Source organism: Schistocerca piceifrons, chromosome 1, assembly GCF_021461385.2.
Source record: "Schistocerca piceifrons isolate TAMUIC-IGC-003096 chromosome 1, iqSchPice1.1, whole genome shotgun sequence".
Taxonomy (NCBI): Eukaryota; Metazoa; Arthropoda; class Insecta; order Orthoptera; family Acrididae; genus Schistocerca; species Schistocerca piceifrons.
This window is the reverse complement of record NC_060138.1, coordinates 819,567,180-819,579,275: the sequence shown is the minus strand read 5'-3', so window position 1 is coordinate 819,579,275 and position 12,096 is coordinate 819,567,180. Positions and strand designations below refer to the sequence as shown.

The following is a 12,096-nucleotide window of genomic DNA, read 5'->3' as shown; positions in this document are numbered from 1 at the left end:
ACTTGCCATTAGAAAATAAACTTCCAAATAAGAAATGTCATTTTGATTATATGTTTTCCAGTTCCTTGCCAAGTATATAATTCCATTATTTTAACATCCGATCTAATTCTTTCCTTAAGGTGTTCCAAGAGGTCTTGTGTGTGTTCACTACCTAGACTCCAACAGAGGAGTTTCAGGTACAACACCCTTACTTAGAAGTGTACAATGAAGTGTAGGATGGAGCAACAAAAATACAGACAGGGTTGCTACTCACCATATAAAAGACATGCTGAGTCGTAGACAAGCACAATGAAAAATACAGTTACAATATTAAAGCTTTTGGACAAAGTGCTCGTCCTGCAGTAGACAACTCCAACACATGGCCATGTCTCCAAGTGCTTTAGTCTAGTCTAGGTTCTTGCACCCCCCGAAAGCCCCCCCCCCCCCCAATCTCGCCCTTGCGTGCATGTGTCTTTTCTACTGCAAAAGAAAGACTGTTCAAAAAGTAGCTGTGTCTACCATTGCCACTGTCAGGTGATGATGATGATTTTGTGGGGCACTCAATTGCGAGGTCATCAGCATCTGTACAAAGTCCCAATCTTTACACAGACCAATATAGTCACTTTCACAAGTGACAATGAAATGAGGAGGACAACACAAACACCCGATCCCCGGGCAGAGAAAAATCTCAACTCAGCTGGGAATCTAACCCAGAACCCTGTGATTCAGAGGTAGCAACGCTAGCCACCAGACCACGAGCTGCGGACTCCTTGTCATTGTGCCTTCCTGTAACTCAATGCCTCTACGTATTTCCACATTATTGTTACTGTTAACTGAGTCTGATGCCCTACATTTTATTGCTCAAACCAACACTTAACACAAAAGATGCTGAACAAGGAAAAATTTGCAATTAAGATACTATATAAGTTTGTGATGCCAAGAAATAATGACATAGCTGCATTGCCTGGGATTTCATTTCCTGGTTATCTCCACTCATGCTTTGTTGTTGGAGAGACGTCTGAGGAACACACACCAAAGTTTTTAATAGTCGTATGCACTGTTGGAGTAAATGTTCAGTTATTGACAAATCAGACTATGCAACATGGCAGTGTCAACAGTGACTGCACAAAGTTGGCATGATCCTTCAAAAGACTCTATACCCATTAGAGATACTAAAATTTAAATATTGTTGAACAACACAAAATGTGGCGTCTTCCCCTCCATCCCCCTTTTTCCATGTTTTCCCTCCAGCCTTGACATTCTGGTAGTGCAAATGGAACAATATCACAAAGAATGCACTTGCTGCCACCCCCCTCCCACGCAAAACATCAGCTTTCACCCCCCCCCCCCCCCCAAAAAAGTATCTCTCTTAATTTGTCCTTGCTGCACAAACCTACCTCCCGTACTCAACTGTTGTTCTACATTCAGCCAACTTGTTTTTTCCACCTCATGAGTTTACCATCTTTCCAATATTTCATTACCATTTCATTTCATGCCTTCAAATGTAATATGTGACATCTTTCTAGTCGTTAGCATATCAACAAGCAATTATTGAAAATTGCACACACCCCTTCTCCTTGTGTTTAATCTTATTTTTTCCTACTCAGTGAATCTCCCGGTTCCTGAAAATTACCCATTCTCATGTTACTGTCAGGTTTTATTATAAGCTTGTGGGACAAATATTGCTTATAGGTGTTTTCTGACCTGAATCTTGTTTGTGTATTTTCACTCTAATTTCTCCCAGTGTACCAGTTTATACATCATATTGCAATCCAGTCAGTGCCCAACATTATCTGAATAATGCTGTTTTTCTTAAGAGATTCAATGACATTTATAGTGCCACAGTCATCTATTATTCACACAATTCCACATTTTCTGCAGTACATGTACGGATCAGTAACTATGGTATCCTAAATGAATTTCTGTAGAGGGTGTTTTGTTACTGTATGCTAACCACCCATGATCACATTATTTTGGACCATTAATTATAAAATATGTACAACAATGTGGTCAACAGCAATTTTTGAAGAATGTTAAATATAACCACTTGGACTGCAGAGCATAGAAAGATGTAACTGTAGCCACAAGAGTATAGGTTTTGGTGTCAGTTGTTGTATGTGCATGTGAAGCTAGTGTGAATTGTTTTCTACTATGCATTTCTATGCCACACCCACCAGTCCACTGTAGGCAAGTGGCTGCGTTTCCATTATGTTACATGTTGTTCCATCCAGGAATTTCCATTACTGCTTAACTTTAAATGTATTTATTCAATAATAAAGTGGGAACTAGATGCAATAAAGCAACGTAAAATGCCATGCTGGTAAATGTTCGCAAGAGAAGTTATCATTAAACAAGGCATTGCCAAGACTATATACCGTCACACACTGGTTGAGCTCCCAACCTAAATTAATTTAGAATTTCACTGCTGTGAAGTTTCTGGAAGTTCACAAAACATCAGGAAGTATTATACAAAAAGAAATCATAGTAAGCACTAACCCTCAGTGTTAACAGAGCAATCACGTATTTAATGCGATATCTGTCATTGAATAGTTAAGTCACACCCCAGAAAGTGTGTGTACACTCAACTGTTTGGATGATACAAGGTATCAGAGTATCAAGAATTCTGATATAGTATTCACATAACCAGAGGTACTGTCTTCAGAAAACTTCATTGTATTTATCCCTTTCCATCCAGAGCGAAAACATTTTAAGCCTTTATCTGAACTGTACCCATTTCCATACATTATGAGCTGCAGGATCAATTAAAGACACTAAAAATTTCTAATGGTGGTAGTTTGTTGAAAAAGTGACTACAAATATGTATAACATCCAAGTGGCACTTCTTGCCTCTGTTTAGACATCTTATACATGTTAAGTGAAACATTCCCAGTCTAAATTAATGCAGGAATTGCCTTAAACTAACAAAATGCATGAAAATATATTGGTTTTCTCCCAGGGATGCATGCCTCTGTCTTATTCTTGAATTTTGATATTAATTCTGATTCTCTCTCTCTCTCTCTCTCTCTCTCTCTCTCTCTCTCTCTCTCTCTCTCTGCAGTCTCAGGCAGCTGAAACCACACTGCGAGCAGCAGCATCAGAGCATGATATGGGAGTGGCGACTTGGTGAGGGTAAGGAGGAGACTGGGACAGAGAGGGTGAGGGATAGTATGGTACGGGTGGTGGACAGTGAAGTACTGAAGGTTAGACGGAGGGCAGCAGAAAATGATAGAAGTAAAAAGATAGGATGTGATGGGCACAGGCTGTGAAGCAGTCACTGAAATGAAGGATGTCATGTTTGGCAGTGTGCTCAGCAACAGGGCGATCCACTTCGTTCTTGGCCACAGTGTGTCAGTGGCCACTCATGCCAACAGACAGCTTGTTGGTTGTCATGGCAACATAGAACGAAGCACAGTGGTTGCAGCTTAGCTTGTAGAACGCGTGACTAGTTTCACAGCTAGCCCTGCCTTTGATGGGATAGGTGATGTTTGTGACTAGACTGGAGTAGGTAGTGGTGGGAGGATGTATGGGAGAGGTCTTGCATCAAGGTCTATTACAGGGGTAGAAGCCATGAGGTAAGAGGCTGGTAGTAGAGTTTGTGTAAGGACGGACGAGTATTTTGTGTAGGTTCAATGGACGGCGGAATACCACTGTGGGAGGGGTGGGGAGGATAGTGGGCAGCAAATTTCGCATTACAGGGCACAATGAGAGGTAGTCAGAACCCTGACAGAGAATGTAATTCAGTTGCTCCAGTCCTGGGTGGTACTGAGTTACGAGGGGAAAGCTCCTCTGTGGCCAAACAGTGGGACTTTGGAAGGTGGTGATGAGCAGTCGCCCTCAAAATATACCAAGGGGGTCACTAAAGGCTTCACAGACTGTCATTATCCTCCCAACCTTGTACAAAAACAAATCTCCCGTGCCTTATCTTTCCAGTATCCCATTGTACTGTAGCTGTGTTCCAAGAAACAGTTTTGGAATACACTTGTGCATCAAATGTGCCTAATGATCATTCTGCCCCACCTCCCCCATACATACCGGAACTTACATACAAAATTGTTAATGTCTCATAATAGCTTGAATGTTTTATTTATTTCAATGACATCTTTTTAATTTACAGTAACAGGACAAGGTTCATTACCACATTTATGCATCCAAGATATCTTAATTCTCTGCATTGAAAAGGCATTTAAGAGCAAAATACAACATACACATTAAGAAATTTACAGATGTGACCTGTAGGTAAACAACAAATTTTTAGGAACAATTTTTCCAAGGAACACACATGGCTTTTATTTCCCAATTCCCTGTAGAGCTGAATGTGGATGGCATGTGTAAGTGGTATTTTTATTTTATTCTTTGCCAATGAATAACTAGAGCTAGGATACTTTTTTTGCACATATGATTCAGGTAATGCTCATTTCACAACAATTCCCACTAACATGATGTCAGAGTGACTGGATGTTCGGTTATTGCTTTGTGCCAACAAAAAATATGAATGTTATTGCTCCTCAATTCACTTGCAGCAATTTAAGCTCTCCTCTTAGGGTTCCACCTATCCACACACTCTGAAATCACCACATATTCAGAAATAAAGAGCCGAATATTAGTGAAAAGGCAGAGTATGAATTTTGTTGCTGCTTGTTTCACTCCCACCAATTAAAGCTGTACTCTTAGGATTCTGCACAACTGCACCCTTGGAAAGCGCCACACATTCGTAAATAAAGAGCAAAATACACTGAAGCACCAAAGAAATTGGTATAGGCATGTGTATTCAAATAGGATTTAAGTGAATTTGAACGTGGTGTTATAGTCGGCGCATGAGTGATGGGACTCTGCATCTCCAAGGTAGAGATAAAGTGTGGATTTTCCTGTATGACCATTTCACGAGTTTACTGTGAATATCAGGAATCCGGTAAAACATCAAATTTCTGGCATCGCTGTGGCCAGAGAAAGATCCTGCAAGCATGGGAGTAATGATAACTGAAGAGAATCATTCAACGTGATAAGTGCAGTCCTTTTGCAGATTTCAATGCTGGGCCATCAACAAGTATCAGCACACAAACCACTGAACCAGACATCGATTTGTGCTTTTGGAGCCGAAGGTCCATTCATCACCGACATTGGACTGTTGATGACTGGCAACATGTTGCCTGGTATGGATGAGTATCATTTCAAATTGTATCAAGCAGATGTACATGTACGGGTATGGAGACACCATCATGAATCCATGGGCCCTCCATGTCAGCAGGGGACTGTTCAAGCTCATGGAGGCTCTATAATGGTGTGGGATGTGTGCAGCTGAAGTGATACTGGGCCCCCAATATGTCTAGATACGACTAGGGACGGAAAGTTGGCTGAAACCAGATGTAAAGAGTAATGAAATTCTAAACTCAGATTGGAATGTATACCGCAGAGACAGACAGGTGGTGGTGGTGGTGGTGGCGGCGGGGGGCATGTTTATAAAGACAAAAATTGCAATAGTAGCGAAGAAAATTGACGGAGATCCAAAATGTGAAAATTTGGATGAAGGCCATGGTTAAAGCAGGCTCAAACATGGTAATTGGATGTCTCTATAGGCCCCCTTGCTCAGCAGCTGTTGTGGCAGAAGACCTGAACGAAAATTTGGAAAATATTTCAAGTATATTTCTCGACCAGGTTATAGTTTTGGGTGGAGATTTTAATTTACCAGATATAGACTGGGAGACTCATATGTTTATAACGGGTGGCAGGGACAAAGAATCAAGTGAAATTTTTTTTTTTAAAAAGGATTATCTGAAAAATACCTTGAGCAGTTAAACAGAGAACCGACTCGTTACGATAACATATTTGACCTTCTGGTGACAAACAGACCCAAACTATTTGAAACAGTTAATGAAGAACAGGGAATCAGCGATCATAAAGCGGTTACAGCATCGGTGATTTCAGCCATAAATAGAAATATTGAAGGAGGTAGGAAGATTTTTCTGTTTAACAAAAGTGACAAAAAACAGATTTCAGAGTACTTGATGGTCAACACAAAAGTTTTATCTCAAGTACAGATAGGGTTGAGGATCAGTGGACGAAGTTCAAAACCATCGTACAATATGCATTAGATGAGTATGTGCCAAGCAAGATCGTAAAAGATAGAAAATAGCCACCATCGCACAACAACCGAGTTTGAAAACTGCTACGGAAGCGAAGGGAACTTCATAGCAAACATAAATATAGCCAAAGCCTTGTAGATAAACAAAAATTACACGAAGCGAAATGTAGTGTGAGGAGGGCATTCGAGAGGCGTTCAATGAATTCTAAAGTAAAGTTCTATGTACTGACTTGGCAGAAAATCCTAAGAAATTTTGGTCTTACGTCAAAGCGGTAGGTGGATCAAAACAAAATGTCCAGACACTCTGTGACCAAAATAGTACTGGAACAGAGGATGACAGACCAAAGGCCGAAATACTAAATGTTTTTCCAAAGCGGTTTCACAGAGGAAGACTGCACTGTAGTTCTTTCTCTAGATTGTCACAAATGACACAATGGTAGATATCGAAACAGATGACACAGGGATAGAAAAACAATTAAAATCGCTCAAAAGAGGAAAGGCCGCTGGACCTGATGGGATACCAGTTCCAGTTTAAACAGATTACGCAAAGGAAATTGCCCCCCCTTCTTGCAGCAGTGTTCCGTAGGTCTCTAGAAGAGCATAGCGTTCCAAAAGATTAGAAAAGGGCATAGGTCATCCGTGTTTTCAAGAAGGGATGTAGAACAGATGTGCAGAACTATAGACCTGTATCTCTAACGTCGATCAGTTGGAGAATTTTGGAACACGTATTATGTTCGAGTATAATGACTTTTCTGGAGACTAGAAATCTACTCTGTAGGAATCAGCATGGGTTTCGAAAGAGACGATCGTGTGAAATCCAGCTCGCGCTATTCGTCCACAAGACTCAGAGGGCCAAAGACACGGGTTCCCAGATAGATGCCGTGTTTCTTGACTTCCGCAAGGCATTTGATACAGTTCCCCAGTCGTTTAATGAACAAAGTAAGAGCATATGGACTATCAGACGAACAATTGTGTGATTGGATTTAAGAGTTTCTAGATAACAGAACACAGCATGTCATTCTCAATGGAGAGAAGTCTTCTGAAGTAAGAGCGATTTCAGGCATGCCGCAGGGGAGTGTCGTAGGACCGTTGCTATTCACAATATATATATAAACGACCTTGTGGATAACATCAGAAGTTCACTGAGGCCTTTTGCGGATGATGCTGTAGTATATCGAGAGGTTGTAACAATGAAAAATTGTACTGAAATGCAGGAGGATCTGCAACAAATTGACGCATTGTGCAGGGAATGGCAACTGAATCTCAATGTAGACAAGTGTAAAGTTCTGCAAATACATAGAAAGAAAGATCCTTTATCATTTAGCTACAATATAGCAGGTCAGCAACTGGAAGCAGTTAATTCCATAAATTATCTGGGAGTAGGCATTAGGAGTGATTTAAAATGGAATGACCATATAAAATTAATCGTCGGTAAAGCAGATGCTAGAGAGATTCATTGGAAGAATCCTAAGGAAATGCAGTCTGAAAACAAAGGAAATAGGTTACAGTACACTTGTTCGCCCACTGCTTGAATACTGCTCACTGGTGTGGGATCCGTACCAGATAGGGTTGATAGGAAGGAGGGAGGGAGGGAGGGAGGGGGGGGGAGAGAGAGAGAGAGAGAGAGAGAGAGAGAGAGAGAGAGAGAGAGAGAGAGATCCAATGGGCAGCAGCGCGCTTCGTTACAGGATCATTTAGTAATAGTGAAAGCGTTACAGAGATGATAGATAAACCCCAGTGGAAGGCTCTGCAAGAGAGACGCTCAGTAGGGCCTTTTGTTGAAGTTTTGAGAACATACCTTCACCAAGGAGTCAAGCAGTATATTGCTCCCTCCTACGTATATCTCGCGAAGAGACCATGAGGATAAAATCAGAGATATTAGAGCCCACACAGAGGCATACCGACAACCTTTCTTTCCACGAACTATACGAGACCGGAATAGAAGGGAGAACCGATAGAGGTACTCGAGGTACCCTCTGCCACACACCATCAGGTGGCTTGCAGAGTATGGATGTAGATGTAGACTGACAGGTGACACATATGTAAGCGTCGTGCCTGATCACCTGCATCCATTCTTGTCTATTGTGCATTCCAATGGACTTGGGCATTACCAGCAGGGCAAGGCGACACCCCACACGCACGACATCTCACATTTCTGCAGGATTCTTGGTGATTAGGTAAGTCCATGCGACGTTGTGTTGCAGTGTTTCAACGTGCTCATGGGCACCCAGCACAAAATTAGGCAGGAGTATCAGTTTCTTTGGCTCTTCAGTGAATTTGTGATAAGGAAGTATATGAATGTTAATTCTCCTTGTTTCACTTGCAGCAGTTTAAACTATCCTCTTAGGTTCCTGCCAAACCACATACTCTGAAATCACTAAATACTTGTGCACAGCAACACTGAAAGTATAAAGTCATAAGGTCTTATTCAAAGTGATAGCAAGACCTTATGACTTTGTACTTCCAGTTTCACTCTTTGAACATCTTATGAAACTAATTCAATTTTCATTATTTTATTTCCACTTTTATTTAATCCCCTTTTACAGTTTATGCATCCATTTTGGTAGTTAACAAAGTTTTTTACATAATTGACTTTTTGCAACTTTAATAGGAGACCCTCTCTTGTTAAACCCATCACATCCCCACAACTATCCTTCCTCCTGCCTTCTTTGTCCACTCAATTCCCCCTTCCACAATTCGTTTTATAATTTCACTGCTTTAACTGTTTTCATTTTACATACCCATTTTTCTATACCAGTAATGTTTCAAACAGAGTTTTTACATAATTATACAGTCCATAATTTTAGCACAATCCCTCTTTTTAAACTCTTGGCATCCTCGCCACCCGTTCCGTGCTTCCTTTCCCACTCTCCAACCAACCTCAGTCCATTTCCCTTCCCTCCCCACTCTCTCCTCTCAGACCTCATATATATTTTGTGACAGCATGTAGAATGTGGACAGCATGTTATGTCCAATCCCCACGAGTCTTTGGAAATTAGGCAGAAAGTAAGTAAATCCAACATGGAAGAATGGAAGACTATATTGCATGAATAAATATGTCAGGAAATGAAATAGCAGGTACTAAATATATTTTTAGGAATAATTATAGAACACCCCCCCTTCCCAATTAAGTAATTGCAAACCTTAGCTTACCTCCTCTTTATTTTCTTTCAGCTGAATTTTTGCACGAAGGTAAATTTGGCGACGTCGATTTGCCTGCTTGTCATTTTTACAGATGTTACGCCATGTGTGTGAAACTGCAGCTACTGCTACAAGGTCTTCAGGCCGTAGGAACTGTAAAATCCTTGACACAACTGGCCGATAACTGGCCAGTGCAGCTAACACATCTATACGAGGTTTGCCCAATTTACTGCTCCATGAATATGGTACAGTTGACTTACTTATTATACTTGACTCATATAGTGACTCGTTTTCATTGCCACAATGTGTAAACAAGCACTTTGGAAATGACTGTTCACATGGATTTAAATCTATTTTTTCTGGTGTCTGGGAGTCAGAAATGCCAGAAGCAGTTTGTAATGAAATACTTCTATCAGAAGTCGGCGTAGAATACTGTGATGATTTTAAAAAAGAATAACTTTTACTTCCTGCCAATCTTGGCAAGTTATCTTCTCTGCAAGAAGCTGCCAGCAGCTTGTTTTGGAGAGAGAGTGATTCTTTACAGCAACCAATATCATTGAGCAAAACTGAATCACAATGAGCTCCCTCAGTCTTCTGTAAACTGTCCAACTGTCCATTAGTATAGCAGTTCTGCTGGAAGGCTGATGTTGATGGTATTATGTTATGGCAGTAGCCAACTGGTGACCTACTGTTATATGGACTGCTGCAACTAAACCGTCTCAAGCGGACACAGTTACTTTCTGACCCTGAGCTCCCTGGGTTACTCAAGTAACCACTATCATCTGGAAAATATTGACTGGTATTTGGGGTACCAACTTCCTCGCCATTCCATGGTGATGAGCAGCTGTCCATCTGAAAAAAATAAATTGGATACATTCACTGTTTGATTATCAGTGTAGCTGCGAAAGTCAAGGACAAACAAATATAAAAATTTGCCATTTTGTGTCCTGTAAGATAAATGTGACAAGTCAATCGAAGTGTTTTTATAGCTTTTTTAGTTATAGGGGACAAAGCTGGTCAATGCCTAAAACGATTTTGTTCAAATGTTGCAACAATTGCTGAAATGACTTTGAAAATGTGGAATTGAACACAGCCTTTAAACTGAATTTACAAATGCAGGATTCAGAATGTAATTTTTTTTATTTACAGGTAGCATAAAAAACATTTCTTCGTAAATTCTATTCAACATACTGCATTTCAAAAATTTTGATGTGAAGTATTAATTACTTGTAAACAACATGTCAAAAATTAGTATCTGGACTAAATTTAAGGAGTAGCAACAATGCAATGTTGGTAGGAACTACAATAACAAGCCTAAGGGTTTGTGTGTCACCTTCCCCACTATCCCTTTACACCCGTAGTAGACGTAAAATATCTGTAAATGAATCTGTATATATCTGGACTAAAGGCAAAGGTGTATGTGAATATGTAAAATTTGTTGGTGATGGTACATTGTATTTTCATAAATAAAGTGATTTGTAGCGTAGCTGAGAACCGGACAAGGGTACATCTAGAATCTGTCGGCATAGAGGACGTAACAGCATGTTCCATGTTAAATTTCTTATCAGTTTGACCTTTGACCTCGTCGCGCGAGTCTGGCTTACGCAATCTTGGCAGCGCGCCAGCCGCGGACTTCGCGCACAGCGGACGGGAGCACCTAGTATGACTAGTGCTCCCGTCCGGGATAACGCGCGGCTGGCACTGTGAAATATTCTAAGTCTGAATCTTATCTGTACCAAATACAAATACAATGCGATATACAACTATGGAAATGTAGTTTAGAACACTAAACACAGTATTACAATGAGTTCAATCATTTGAGATAAAACTCAAGTTTGAAGCCGATTTCCCATACAGGACTTAATCCATTTAACCGAGTCTAAAATTGAGAGCAAGTTTTTGACATGGTTAAACACAGTTTAGAGAGCTATACTGTACGTGAAATTCAGAAGACTTTTTCAGTCATTTTTCTTAGTGATATAAACTATAAATCAATTTATACACATGTATTCAACTGTTTAGAATTCAAACAAATAAGCTTGAACCAGGCTACTATCAAGTCTACTTGCAACTTTTGTCAATATAAGAACATTGTTATCAGAGATATATGTCGCATATACATTTCTGAAGGGACACTTACACACTTCTTTTGTAAATTTCTAGTTCTGTCAGTATCTAATTTCAGAGGAACAAACTGGGCAGTTGGCTATCACCACTATTTTAAATACTTTTCCAGTATTACAGACACAAAATTCAACATTTCCAACTTCAAAAATCACGCCATTAAAATTCTCATAATCACATTAGTGTAATGCGTAGATGTACTAATGGAGGACTGTTCTCATATCAGATGTCAATGAAGCAAAATGCTAGTTTAGCATACAACAGATTGTTGGAAAATTATGACCATATAATTTTTTTACTTCGATCCAAATTTTTCATTCTCACCTTTTGCAATTTGTTAATATGGGGAGCAATTCTCACTGCTGTTGGCACGACTTCTGAATTCTCACATTATCTTGTAAATATCACAATCAATACGATCGAAGCTCTGTTTCAGTCTCAGAAACCTGAGATTGCATTTAGAAACTTGCAACAAACTTTTCTCAAAATAGAGACTGAACCTAAATCTGTGGTACAATGTTTTCTTTTTATTAACAAAATTGTTTACACAGTGAGAGTAAAAAAAAAATGTATAGGACACATTTTCTCAGTACTATGGAAAATTTGGTGTTAAGGTGGAGTTAGCTACACAACAACATCATAAAAACTGAACAACAGTTTGTTTATAGTTTTATCAACAAGTCCAAATGTTACAAACCTTTCCCCTATCAATGCCCACCATCATTCCCTACCACACCAGAACACTATATGACAATATTAAACAAATTATTAAT

At 39.9% G+C, this 12,096-nt stretch overlaps 1 protein-coding gene across 2 annotated transcripts in view; it reads right to left on the bottom strand.

The window, feature by feature from the left end:
• The window catches only part of LOC124791229, a 64,916-nt gene that overhangs the window by 17,789 nt on the left and 35,031 nt on the right, over positions 1–12,096 (bottom strand). For both annotated transcript variants that reach the window (XM_047257844.1, XM_047257843.1), the window contains exon 2: positions 9,212–10,051. In XM_047257844.1, the coding sequence (XP_047113800.1) occupies positions 9,212–10,051 (840 nt within the window). The remainder of the gene's footprint in view (positions 1–9,211; positions 10,052–12,096) is intronic.